This window comes from Cryptotermes secundus, unplaced genomic scaffold (assembly GCF_002891405.2).
Source record: "Cryptotermes secundus unplaced genomic scaffold, Csec_1.0 scaffold696, whole genome shotgun sequence".
Classification (NCBI taxonomy): Eukaryota; Metazoa; Arthropoda; class Insecta; order Blattodea; family Kalotermitidae; genus Cryptotermes; species Cryptotermes secundus.
The window spans coordinates 1,113,178-1,128,021 of NW_019734322.1; the positions used below are offsets into that span (position 1 = coordinate 1,113,178).

A 14,844-nucleotide genomic window follows, 5' to 3' on the forward strand; every position below is an offset into this window, starting at 1 on the left:
AGGATAGATAGATCTGTAGAAATTTATGCCACGAAACTAAACTCATAACCAGGTCCATGACCCCACGGCATGGAATAGAAAGAAGAACTAGTAACAAAAACTAATAGTGTCTAACTAGCGTCAACAGTGGAGTAAATCACGTCTATCTAATTTAGAACTTAATAGAAATGAATAAAGCATATATCACGTCATACAGATCTTCTATGTGAATTGGTGACTTCATTGCTGATAATGGGGATCCAAATGGGAGAAAAGTCCAAACTGGGTTGGCTAATTGGGTTGGCCGAGCATGCCATATGGGCCGCTTCCTTGTATTTCCTATACCTGATGTGGTATGCCATTTTTGACAAGTATCAAACAGCTTTTCAATATGTAAAAAGAGAGATTATACCAGAAATTATGTTAGAAATAGCAAAACATTGCATTTCCTGCAGTCTGCTAATTTATGTCTGCGTGAGACTTCTTGTCTTCTTGTCTGTTGGAAAATTGTCTTTACAAAAAATATTTCTACTAAAATTTTAATATTGATTTTAATATCAATTAGCTCTAAAAGTTGAGGGGCTGCATGTTTGACACAGCTTATCTAGACAATCGGCTCAAAGATGGTGGTAAGATTGTGAGCCTTACGCACCGGCCGCACTTTATTCCTCAGTCAAATTATTAAATTAATTGCTGGTACTCATTTCTGTTGGAGGCTGAGTGAATCCCAGGGCCATAATGCGGCTGGAAGGATTAGGTCAACTGAAAAAAATCCAATGACCTCATCGGGATCCGCGACCTTCTGGCTTGTAGCACAGCCCCTCAACCAACTATGCTACATATATATTAGTGATTTTTGAAACATTTTAATGAACATTTTAGTGAATTAAATGTGTATTAGTGTCACCTAAATCTATATGATATTGTTGCATTATAGACGAAGAAGGCTACGAGGGAGACACGTACTTCAATGAAACAGGATGCTGAAATATAATATTATGAAATTGATATTCATATGTTGAGTCTGGTTATTGATTTATGAGTGAACAACATACAGCAGTAATGTGGTATGCATAGCTCATTAGTTCTAAGTGAAAATTTGTTGTATATGACTTTCTCACTGATTGAGAGAAGTTTATAAGAGATAACACAGCTAACTCTTTGGAGGAAAAGTCTTTGTAAGAATATGATAGTTGCTTAGTCAAGAAATCGCTTGCTTTTATGGAACCTGAAGGTTCATCATGTTCACAGGAGTCCGCCTTTTGACCCTATCTGAAGTCAGATGCATCCAGTCCAAACCGTCATACTTTCTGTATTCTTAGATCAGTTTTATATAATATGTCACATATAGGGGTTGTGCGTGACTTATAAGATGGGTTTTGCATTGGATGATGGGATTTATTAACATTTTATACATTCACACAGTATGGGCTACAGGCAATTACAGAGCTATCGCCGGTTTACACACTTAACAGTTGACCGTTGTGCACGCATTAGGATTCTCAGTCTTCACTGGTCGTATCCTGGAAATGGATTTATCACAGTCTCACTGTAACTTCAAATCACATGTGAAATCTTCTTCTTACAATGTAATTCCTTTCTTGCCATTTCTTCTCCGTCACCCTTGACTGCCATCTCCAGAACTCAAACGAATTCTCTTCTGACTACTGTTCTGTACTCCCTCTTTCTTCTTCTACCCCTGTCCTGCCTAAAACTTCTTATAACCACTTTGCACGGACCCCATTGTCTTCTGTTGTACAGAATGCATGTTTACTGGTCTGTTACATAACAGTGAATGCCCTCCTGTTGTTGAGCACTTGTGTTGCGGGAATGTTTTTACGAACCCTTTGCTTAGCAATGGGTATGCACGTCACAATATATTTTATTATATCATTGTTATCTTCCAATTTATGCCTAGGGCACCAAAGGGGCACTTTTTCTGTAGGTTTTCTAACCAGAATTTCTTATCCACGTATCTGTGCTACATCATTAGCCCATATTTTTCTCCATGAGGTATGATATATACACATAAAATAAGAAATAAATATATTATATATATAATTTCATATAGCAGAGACCTTCAGAAACTGGTAGTTTCTCAACTAATCAAGAAATGTTCTGCCTTTTATGGAACCCAGATGTTCATAATAGTGAAGGTAAACATGCAGGACACTTAAATGTATTGTCACACATCAGTGACTACACACGAGCTTTGGATTGATAATTGGACTTGTTGGATGCTTATAACTCGTAACTACAAATAGTCGTACCACTACCGTTACGAGTCACCACTGCGAACACTAAGTCTTCTTAGTTTATCTTCACTACCCATTGCTCGCATATGGTTCCAAACAATGTAGATTTTTCTGCTGGCTACCATCTCACAACTAGTCAACTGTTGACTCGGCTGGTGTCCTCATTATACAGCGTTGGCATGGACCACATAGATAACATTGCTTCCAATTCCTATGCCATTGCTTGTTTTTTGTTCCTGCGGAAGTGTCTTCATCTTGTTACAAAGTAGCGGCTGTCTTCGTCAGTCATAATGTCACATTGTTCCCTCCTTAAGACTGCTCATCCCGAGTAGCCTGTAGGCTCATCACTATTTCTTCTTCCACCTGAGAGGTGGCCGGCTCCTCCACATTATCCTCTTACTTGTATATTGGAGTCTGATGGAAGATCTGACTTTCAGCTTTATGTTTCTTTATGCTTCGTTCTCTTATGCCGTCGATGACTTGCTTGCCTAGCTCCCTACGAAAGTGGTTGAAAGTGGTTCTCGTGTACTGCAGGAGAGGCACTGCGGGTGGACTGTTCGATGGTAGTGGCGTCTTTCTGGATGGGTTCACAATCGTCTTGGGTCCATGTTTTCAGATGATTGTAGTACTCTACGCCAATTGTTGGTTATATAACCTCAGCAAGGATTGTGTACAGAACCACTTCCAAGAATTCCTCTATTGTTGCTTGCATAATTGTTGCTGTGTAAATGTGTTTATCGAGTCATTACTAAGCAATGGGTGGCTTTGTTATTTGTCATGTCACGGTATATACTTATTCTAATAAACATTAATTTGGTTTGAACAGTATTACTTAAGATAAACTTACAGACCAGTATGGATGTGTGATGATTAGGTCACTGATAGACGTTTATGGCTGAGGTTTTGAACCAGGTGGCTGAGAAGTCACTGTGTTATGGCTGTTGTGGAAGGCATGAAACAACATGGTATGAAGATGACAACTGCCAGTCAAAGAGATGAATGGAAGGTGGCCAAGATTGATAAATTACATGTGGCTTGGTATGTTCAGGATGCAGAAGTTCATTATGCACTCCAAAATAGAGATATTAATTTATTAGTTATATTAACATGAAAATGTGTGAATTGAATGTTTCAGAGCAAGGAGTTTGTTTACTGTTCAGCCTTATCTGATGTATGTTGAGTAACTTGTCCTGATGCATGTGTGTGATGTTATTTTTCAGGGTATGTGCTCTTTGACGTTATGTGATATATGTTGTGCAACTTGTCTTAATGCTTGTATGTTGTATTCCTCATCAGGATGTTGTCCTGGTGGATACAAAATGCATGATGGGTTGGACTCAGATGGTATCCATCACAGCAGTGGTGGTGATCCTCGCTACATACCTGATCCTAACCGACCCCTTGAAATGCGGAAGAGACAAATCGGAGACATAATCCGCATAACAGCTACTCCATGTACGTTACAGTGCTTTGAATTATTCTGTGCTTGTAATATTAGGTTCATGCAGTTGTATGTACAGGGGATGGACAAAAATATGGAAACAAATGCATGCCTGAATTGAAGTGTTTATTTTAGCGATGTTTGTAGGTGACGCTGTCTTATCTGCCCAATACCACTGCCTGTACAACCTCCACAATATGTTGTAAGCTTCATTTGTTGTCGAGACATTGTTCTGTGCAGTTTTTAGTGCATGTCAGAGCTAACAGAATTCGAACGCAGGCAAATTGTTGGGGCCCGTATGGTGGGTGCTTCTGTAACCAAGGTAGCCGAGGTTTTTGGTGTTTCATGAGGCACATTATCCAGGATTATGACCTCATACAGGAGGACTGGAAAAACTGCATCCAATAAACACCAGCATGGATGGAAATGTGTCTTGAGTGATTGAGACAGATGAACATTGCGTAGGATTGTGACAAAAAATAAGAAGACTGCAGCTGCAAAAGTGGCTGCTGAACTGAATGTCACACTCACAAACCCTGTCAGCACCAAAACAGTATGAAGGGAACTCCACAAGCAGGGTATTTCTGGACGAGCTGTAATTCCAAAGTCACTCATCAGTGATCAGAATGCCACTAAGAAGAGAGTGTGGTGCCAAAGTCATAAAATCTGGAATATGGAGCAATGGGAGATGGTCATTTGGTCGGATGAGTCCACCTTCACACTGTTTCCGACTTCTGGCCGAGTTTACATCTGGAGAACGCCATCCCAAGCTTACGATCCAGATTGTTTGCTGCCAAGAGTGAAACATGGCTGGGGTTCGATCATGGTATGGGCACACATATTGTGGTATTCTGTCAGACCCATCATTACCCTGCAAGATCACGTCACTGCCAACGACTATGTGACCATTTTGGGCGACCAGGTCCATCCCATGGTGCAAACTTTGTTCCCCAATGGCGATGCCATTTACCAAGAGCCAACAATGCATGTGTTCACATAGCTCACATCGTCCAGGACTGGTTCTCTGGGCACGAAGATGAAGTGTCACGTCTGCCATGGCCCCCATAATAGCCAGATATCAATATTATTGTGCCTTTGTGGTCTCTTTTGGAGGACAATCTGCGTGCACGCTATCCACCTCCATCATCGTTAACGGACCTCGCCAATATTTTGCAAGAAGAATGGTACAAGTCTCCCTTGCAAAACATACAGGACCTCTATTTATCCATTCCAAGGAGACTGCAAGCAGTTCTGCAAGCAAGAGTTTGTCCTACACCATATTAGTCATGGTAATGTGTTTTTTGTTGGGTGTTTCCAGATTTTTGTCCATCCCCTGTATATTGGAAGTGGAGTCATACAGGACATAGTAGCTTAATATTTTGTGTTACTATTTCACATACTAATCCTGCCACAGTGCAGTTTTACATATCACAGATGACATTTGGACAGAATGAATACAGAATATATGTTTTATGAGATGAGGTCCTATTATCCTACTCCAGAATGATCTAAGTAGCATGTTTTATTACATATTCTTTCAAAGTGCATTAAATAAATGCATTATGGGAAGAGGTGTCCATACTACTGTTCAGTGTTGTGTTTTGTTTCCAAAACTACTTGATGTATTTTGATAAAATTTGGTGTTGGTCTAAACATTCATTTGACAGGTGAATTTTGTTCACTTGTATTGGTCCAGTGTCACCCATACTTTAAACGAAACAAATAAAACTCAATTTTTTTTTCAGAAAGCTTCATAGAGAATATTGGTACATAGCATAAAATACGTATCTAATTAAGATCCACAAGTTTTAATTGGAACACTTTTTGGCATGTTTAGTATTTAAGGGTATCTAATTTTTGACTTTATGCAGTTGTACTGTGATTAGCTTTGCAGTAATAGAATAATATCTGTACTAAATAGACTTGTGTTAGAGGTGATGAAAAAGGAGAAGAAATTTATTTGGAAAATGTTCGTTCTGTTGAAGTATGTCCCTCTGTTTCTGTTGTCTATGTTTGTGCTCAAAATACTGATGCCACACATCCTCACATGTTATATATACATTTCTTGCATGATGTGCCTAAAATGAAAGAGTGTGTCTCCACATGTTTCATCTTTGAAACTGCTGAATGGATTTCAGTGAAATCTGAGTACTGAGTATTTATTGCTTTTCTGTTGGCTTTTACATAGTTTAAATCCTTTTGGTTATGTGTACATGAATAGTTGTCAGGCATTTTTCAATTTTGTATGTGCTGGAACACTTGAAATATGAAACCAAATTTATCAGAAACCTCTCGTACAAGAGCTTTAAATGTGATACAAAGTACAGTAAACTGTTTTTACAAGAAACCTGGGTATAATTTTGTATATAATGGACAAAATCTGGCTGTAAACAACTGTGAGTTTATGGTGTACTTCTGTGAATACCCCTTCACTCCGTTACAGCGGCCATTGTCGATAACAGACACCCTGTCACCCCTATTAGTCCATTATAATGAGCGCCCACTATATAGATCATATTTTCGATATACGGTTTTTATTTGGAATATTTTTTGATTAAGTGTACATATATTTTATGCCGCTTTACTATTGATTAGTCATGTCAGCAATTAGTCGTGTCAACTATAAAGTTCCACCTTTAAAGCTGGTAAGGTATACACAATGCTAAAGATCACATTTTGGAAAAAAATTATAATTTATATTGTAGTACACTTCCAACTTTTGGTCTGCTAAATATTTTTGCAATTGAAAACTGTTTTAGGCCTATAAGATAACATAATATGAAACATGCATTGTTTGAACTGTATGACCAGCATGCACTTCCATGTTTGGGATTCATGGTATCATGATACAGGCTGTGGATGTACAATAACAACACTGTTTAACATGAGTGTATGTAACCATATGGTGAAGTGTGTGTATGAACAGATAGATACCTGTCACAAACATGTGATTAGGTCATTATGATAAAACTTGCTAAGTGCATCCTCATGTTTAAAGTTCCTCAGAACCCCATTGGTGAACTGTCTGTGTCTACCATTTGTCTCCATATTGAACTAAAACATCACTATCATAAAATAAAGTTCACAGTGATTGGTTTAATACAGTGATCACTTGATATATTGAGTTTTTGGACTTTATCCATCGTCCTGGTTTTTAAGATAACTAATAAAAACACGACGTTTCGGAAACTGGATCTGTTTCCGTCCTCAGGTAAAAGAAAACCAGGACGATGGATAAAGTCCAAAAACTCAATATATCAGTGTGTTATACACCATCGTCAGAATCCTATAGTAACTAGTGATCACTTGGTTTGGACATTGTCCATCATCCTAATTTTTGTTTGAGATGATGTTTCAGAGAATGTACTCTGTCTCTTTCTTCAGGTTAAAACTTACTCCATTGGACTCAGTCAATAGAGCTAGTCCATATAGCAGACACAGAAGTAGCACAAACCATGATATGTAAACCAAACAGTACTGTAACCATCTGAGGGTGTTAGATAAAGAGACATTCGGCCGCATACATAAGACCTTGCAGTTATGGCTGTGCATAATTTTCCTACCAGAGTCCATACTACTAGAGCCCAACTTAAAATTGGAAGTTTATAAAAATTAACCTAGTTAAAAAGGGGAGCTATAAATATTACAACATTTATTAATCAGTCTTTTGGACTTAAACCATTGAGCTTCAAAAGCTTTAATAATACAGTGAATCCAAAAACACAGATGATTAAAATTAAAGTAGGTAAAGATTTCCTGTTTACCAGTAAGAACTGTACAACAATACTGATGAGTATTAAACAGAAACACCTGCATAACACCGACATAAACTCATCCCATGGAACGCAGAGTTGGAATTTTCCCATATATCCTTAAACTGGATGAAGATGTAACTTGCTGACCTTTAATGATAGGAGTTCAGATGGGAGGGTTATCCAACCTTGGTTGACTGATCAGATGAGCTACCAGAGGCATATAGCCTGATTCCTTGTACTTTCTATAGGTATTATTAGGTTAAATCTGTAAAACATAGCTTCTTTCATCATATTTGGTGGCTGTTTACATATGCATGTTGGGCTAATTTGATTTTTCCTAATAGACCTTGCATCACCTTTATATCTGTGCTCTATATTGCATATTTCCAAAGGTGTACCTATTTTGCCAGTGCAGCATCTGCCATAATTACAAGAAATACTATACACACATTGCCTCATCTGCTGGGCATCTCTAACAGGTCCAGCTTTCATCAGTATCTTACGGAGTGCATGGTTAGTTTTCAAAATGGTTTTAACTGTCATTTCCTTACTGGAGAAGGGTGGGTAAGAGATCCCCCAATCCGAGAAAATGAGGACAGAACTCTGATTCCTACTGTAGGTTTCAGATTTAATTTGCTTAGTGGGGGGTGGAGTCCAACTGGGTCCACTCAGCACAGCAGCCATTGATCGGCCTCTTGTAGCCTGCCCCCGTCATTATGACGGAGAATTTGGTGGAATGAAGATTGGTGGGGGAAACCAACGTACTCAGAGAAAACCCGCCCCAGTGCCACTTTGTCCACCACAAATGCCACTTGACCAGAACTGGGATCGAACCCGGGCCGCCGCGGTGGGAAGCCAGCAACTAACCGCTTGAGCTCTGGTGCGGCCTAGGTTTCAGATTTGGTCTTACAGTAGTTTAAGATTTTGAAGGAGGTGTTTATTTCATTCATTTATTTCATTTCTGTTAATCCAGGCTGGTACAACCGTTGGATATAGAGGAAGTCAAAAAACATGCAGTCATAAAAAGATTTTGTCAAAATTAAATATAAGATTAACAAGCAAATATAAATATTACAAGGTAACAATTTAAAAAATTATAACTATAGATAATATTTTGAATTAATAATCAGATAAAACAATTCAAATTATCTAACTTTGTACATAAAAAGTTATCCACTATATAAAATGAAATGAAATTTTAATACCATATTAGCACATCTGTTACCGCACTCAAGTCATGGAAAGTTCAATCATTTTATAAAAGTGTGCTAATTAATAGAGGTACAACCACAAAACTACTTGAGCATAAAATACTACCAGTTTGTAATCAGCAGTCATAGAACAAGAAAAAGATAATAAATGATCATAAAATATAACAACAATTTAATGCTGTCTAGGTGGTTAACTAGTTTTATGCTTAAGAAACTCATCAACAGTGTAAAAACAATGCTCATATAAATATTTTTTTAATGCTCTCTTAAAACTTTTAATGTCAGATGCCAGTGCTTTAATATTGTGGCTTGTTTCAAGTTAGTGTCCTGGAATTCTGTTGAGACTGAGGAAAACAGTGAAAATCTCAGTCAGGGTAATATGGCTGAGAACTGATTCACAACTTGGCAATTGAAATGATGATATAGGGTCAGATGGTAAATGATCAGTGAATTGCAAAGGATTTGATAGATGTGGTTATTTCCTAGTCAAAGCAGTATCCTGGCATTTGCCTGGGGAGACTGAGGAAAACCATGTTAGACATCAGTCAGTCTAGGCAGTATCCAAAACTAGTTTCAAACTGAGTATTTCCTGAATAAGTTAGGAGCATTACTGCTACACCAGAATGGTCAGTTATCATACCGTTCTCTTATTTTAATTATAGCAGTTTCTTTTTATATGTGCCACAATTGAGGTCAGTCCTGATTTGGCATTATAATAATGATCCACAACTTTATGGAAGTTTTGAATCCATAATTCTCATTCATCATTCATTACACTTCTGGCATAAAAAGCAGATTAAAAGTTCCCTTTACAGCAATGATCTGTAACGCTTGTATGTTTTCAGTTTGTTGTGTAAATTTGAACATATTTGAAAGATATGCATTTTCCAGATACAAGAAGAATTATTTCTTCTTCCTAACGTTATTTCTCTATCTTGGTCTCTTTTTCTTTCAGAACAGAAAGATAATAGGAATGAAGAATGAAGTAAAGAAAAAAGACAGAAAATTGGAATATAAATTTACACTCTGAATAGTCTTTTCAGTAAAATGCTTAGTAGTTCCTTATAATGTGCGATTGTCCATGTGAACTCATAATTACATTTGCAGCCTGCTTAACTTCTACAGTGCTTGCATCTAATATTTTTATTTTCCACCAAATGTGATATTATTTTTGCTGCATCCTGCTGAATGGTTTGGTTGAATGCTCGGTGTGGTCATCCGCTGTTTGTGTGTGAGGACAGTAAATTTGTCCATTTGTTGCAGTTCCACAACAGCGGGGCCGTGTAGTGGTGGCTGTGTACAACTATCAGGCCCGTGAAGACACGGATGTGTCGTTCACTAAAGGTGACCGGATGGAGGTTCTTGATGACAGGTGAAATACTGCATAATTTTGATATAGTCACATGATAATAGCTTGGTTCTAAGGCAGGCAATAGGAAGACTTTTCTCACTGAAGACCAGTGACAACTTGGTCAACTTAATGTCCTTGTGATATTGACTACAAAACAAACAAACAAACAAACAAAACATTTCTCCTGAGATTTCTCTTAAATATGTGTAAAGATAGTCCTTATATACTAGAACTCATCATAACCATATGTCTAGGGAAGAAAACATTACTGTTTTCTGAGATATGATGCTATATAATTTTATAAATAAGTACCAATGATTTGGAGAAACCTTCTGCCTCCATATTCAGGGTAGAAGTGGAGGCATCAAGTTTCCTTGAAGTATTGCTATATAACTACCGAACTACTTTATGCAGTGCCACATATCAAAATATGTTGGTCTTCATCAGCACTGCGTTGAGAACCTCAGATCTCAACTATGGCTGTGATTCTTGAGATCAGTATGAGGCTTTTTTTTTATTGCTAGTGGGGTGGGACTAAGTCCCTTGTACTGCAGCCACTTCTGGCCTATTGTACCAGCCCCGGATGATAGGTGAGGGTGATTGTGGAGCAATTGGTGGAATGAAGATTGGCAGGGGAAACCGAAGTACTCAGAGAAAACCTGCCCCAGCGCCACTTTGTCCACCACAAATCCCACTCGACCAGACCCGGGATCGAACCCGGCCCGCTGTGGTGGGAAGCCAGCGACTAACCGCTTGAGCTATGGCGCAGCGAGTATGAGGCTTACTCTTGTAAGAGAATAAAAGAGTATATCTAACGAGAACAGTAGATCTCTAGTTTGAATGATAACGTTTTATGACTGTCAGTGGTTTGAGCATCTAGAGATAATGACAGATGATGCAATCACTGAATTTCCCTGGACTTAATAGACCACAAAATGTATTCTGTATTGAAGGATCCTTTTGATTTGCGTAGAGAAGTTAAGGAACAAATAATATTAGGTAAACAAAAAAGATGGTGATAAGCCAGATCAATTTTCAGTTGAGGCTGAATGATGATCTAAGACATGAATATCTTGTGAATTGTTTTTTGAAGGGATAGCATAGCGTAGTTGGTATAGTGACTGGCTACAGGCTGGACAACCGAGCGGTTGGAGTTCGAGTTCTGGTAGGGACAAGAATTTTCCCTTCTCCACTTTGTCAAGAACGGCTCTGGAGCCCACCCAGCCTCCTATCGAATGGGTACTGGGGGCATTTCCCTCAGGGATAAGGTGGCAGGGGTGTGAAGCTGACCACTCACCTCGAGCTAGTGCCGAGGTCAAGAACGTGGATCTATACATCCATTCCCCTATTTGCCTTCATGGTGTAGTGCTTAATTAGTTAAGCAGAGGGACAACTTTACTTTTTATACCCTTAGTGTGTAGATACATTCATCACCACTGAAAATCCTAAGATATCTTGGAATCTGGGAGACTGAATATTTTCATTATAGCTTCTTTGTAGTGTTTTTCATTCTCTCTAATGAAATACTGAGTTAGATCTGTTGTCACCACTTCATTCTATGTCCTTTACAGTTTATCATTGAAAATCATCCTGCCATTTTGTGATATATATTCCATTAAAATAACAAAAATCCGCTGAATATATCAGTGGTATAGTTTACAAACCCAGTGAGGACCCAGTAATAGATTTCCAGTGTCCTAGGTTGGCCACAACATGTAGGCATGGAAATTTTGACTGAAGAATAGAACAGATACTGCAATATGTATAGTATTTTGACATGAAATGACTGCACTCTGAGAAATGGTCAGAAATGCATTTGCCTCTACCCTCATGCAGTTACAAGTAATATAATTAGCTATTCAGCTCCCCTTGTTTGTTGTTCCCCTTCATCATCTTCTTCCTTGACTCCTCTTCTTACTTTCCTCTTTGGGTGCACAGTATGTCCTGTCTCAGGATAAACTTGTCAGTAATCTTGGTGACAAACAGCCAGATGTGCAGAGGACGCTGCCCCAGGGTCACCTTCTTCAAGACAGAAAGGGTCTGCCTCATGCCATTTACAGAACACATGGCCAATGTGACTCTCTCTTTGGCAGTCCTGTGATGATATCTGTCCTGGTGATGTTCATGTATGCCTCAGCGTTGATGATCAAGAAGAATGGCTTGGTCTTTATCTAGCCCATGGCATTTAGGTTGTCATTGCTCCTCTTGGCTGACAGAGTTGGAAATTATGGGGAAGATGATGTTAACATCTTCTCATCTTCCATTTCTTTCTCAACTCCTGTTTGACCTCCCCTGTGAAACCTCTACCAGCAGCTTCTTCTGAGATGACCAGCATACAGGTTGCTCAGTCCTGCGGCATTGAATCCATGGTGGCCATGTTACCACTCACACACTCACAGCCTTGCTGGTGGTTCACCTGCTGCCTTTGCAGCCTCCAGATGCAGGCCCTGGTTGAAAGATTCATTGAGTATCCTGTTATGGCCATGAGAAGATGCTCCTTGCTTCACATCTTGGTCTTTCACCCTGTCACTGAATGCATAGGCTGCCTTCTCCTGGATGTAGTCCTTGGGAAACGTGGCAGGAGTCTGGTGGGCCAGCTGTTTGATGGCTGCAGTGAACTCTTGGAGCAGCTTGCTCTTCAACTGGGTCCTTGCCTTCAGTTGGGAGTAGTATGCTGTGGCCAGTTGGCCCCTCTAATGACCATGAACCATCTTGGTTTCTGTAGAGTGAGTAGGTGTGTGGTGTTCTCATGGGCTGTCCAGCTGTACTTCACCACAACATCGAAATGTCTATGAAACATGGTCCAGGACATGGAACCATTGAATGTCAGTGGCCTTACCCTATCCGTGCTGGCCACTGTGTTCCTATATCATCCATACCATTATTAAGCTTTGACATCCGCGATTTTTTGTTCTGAATTCCAGCTTTGTGGGTTATATCAGCATCTTCATCACTTGTATGTCCAGTTGTGTTCCTGGGATCTCAGTGTTGAGCTCCTTTTGGAGGCCCTGAGCCTGCTGCTCAACAGATGCCAGAACACACTCTGTCTGTTTACTAATGGATCAGATTCTGCCTTGGCAGACTGGTTGGCACTTATTGTAGCCTTCACTCCTTCTTGGGCAGCTCTTGCCTCTCTTAGACATTCCAACCTATCCATAATCAGTTTCCAAGTTGGCTGCACTTCCATTTCACTATCCCACTTCTGACAGCAGCGTCACCTGAAATGACTGTGCTCTAGGTAGCTGCTAGAAATGGTCAGAAGGCACTGATAGACCCTAGAGAAGAATTATGCTTGAAAGTGAAAATGCCTTATCCTACACGTGGAACAAGCTTCTACTGAAGTGAGTTACAGCGTTCATTTCCGAGGCCCCACAAGTAGAGTTTGGGACACCTATTACTGGAATAAACCAAGGAACAACAGATATGAGTTTCTTAATTACTTTTCACCTGGCCATTCAGCATTGTTCTGGATCATTGCTGTTGAAGCACCCTGCCCCAGAAAACATAGAAATATAGTGAGTGACCACTGAGGGGTCCAAGTGGTGGAAAGCATAGAAAATAGCAAAACAGATATAACAGCATTACTTTTGGGACGATAAAGAAGATTGGAGAAACTTGTGTCTTGCAATTACTGTCTCTGGTGAAATTTTAGTGTCTAGTTGATATACTCTTATGTGCTGTCATTTAATAGCGACTACACAGTGGGGTGAATTTATTTGACACTGATTCACTTGAATATAAAAATTTGTAAGTATTCACAGGGCTTCACAGTCCCTTAGATTGTTCTTGCTGTAACATCACAGACCTCATCACTAGGGTTCAGGCATGTCTCATCACAGGCTCTTGTTAGCATGCAGGATCCCTGTATATCACCTTGTTATGGACCAACGAGACAGTGCTGAGTCCCACCATTGTGAGCATGTCTGTTGCTTGGGATATGTGTTTTGTCATGACTAGGGCCAGGAATTTTTTGAAAATGCATATGCGCATGTGCAAATGCATATTTTGAGGGTTTTTGGTCGTTATTGCATATTCTAAACGTAAGAGCATATTTCTGCATATACATGTATGTTTGAAATTAAGGATAATTTCAATATTCTCTAACAAAATCGGTTTTACCTGTGTTTTGGACATCCCTTGCCAGTTGCTATTCTCAACTCTCTGAGTAATGGCACTTTTACCACTTACAATACAAGCAGGTAGCTTGGCTATTTCGAAAGGGAGGGTGTGGGATTTTCCTGCATTCCATTGACCACCATAGCAGACAGTAGCATCAGAGGGCTGGTCTTGAGAAAAGCCTCTTCAGTTAATATGTTACTCTTTTCTTTAATAGTCTACATAAAAAAGTGTTGGTGTACTGAAAATGCCTAAAGAAAAGTGCAGCAGTAGATATTTAAAAAATCAGTGGGTGTCGGGTAATAGTGATTATTCAACAGACGGTGTCGTTGTGTACTGTCAAGTTTGCGCAAAGGAAGTAAAATGTGAAAAGAAATTTCAACTTGAACAACACTCAAGAATGACTGCACATATTGCGGCAAAGAAGGGGAAGAAGAACAGCACACCACAACAATTACTACATACACAGGTCAAACCAAAGTCCTTTGTTAATACGTTTTCAGTGATTTTTGTAAGGCTTTAGTATGCAGCAACATTCCATGGAATAAATTAAGCAGTCCAGTTCTGTCATCATTTCTGAAGTAATATTATGTAATTAAAAAAATCCCAGATGAATCAACTCTTAGAAAAAATTATCTACCTTTGCTGTATGAATCTACTCTGGAGTCAATCTGTTCTGACATTGGGGAGAACTGTGTCTGGATACCAGTGGATGAGACATCCGATTTATGTGGCT

The 14,844-nt window shown here is 39.3% G+C and overlaps 1 protein-coding gene across 3 annotated transcripts in view; it reads left to right on the forward strand.

The window, feature by feature from the left end:
- LOC111868627 (tyrosine-protein kinase Src64B) overlaps positions 1-14,844 on the forward strand; it is a 73,473-nt gene that overhangs the window by 44,120 nt on the left and 14,509 nt on the right. For all 3 annotated transcript variants that reach the window (XM_023859451.2, XM_023859453.2, XM_023859452.2), the window contains exons 3-4: positions 3,531-3,689; positions 9,905-10,013. In XM_023859451.2, the coding sequence (XP_023715219.1) occupies positions 3,531-3,689; positions 9,905-10,013 (268 nt within the window). The remainder of the gene's footprint in view (positions 1-3,530; positions 3,690-9,904; positions 10,014-14,844) is intronic.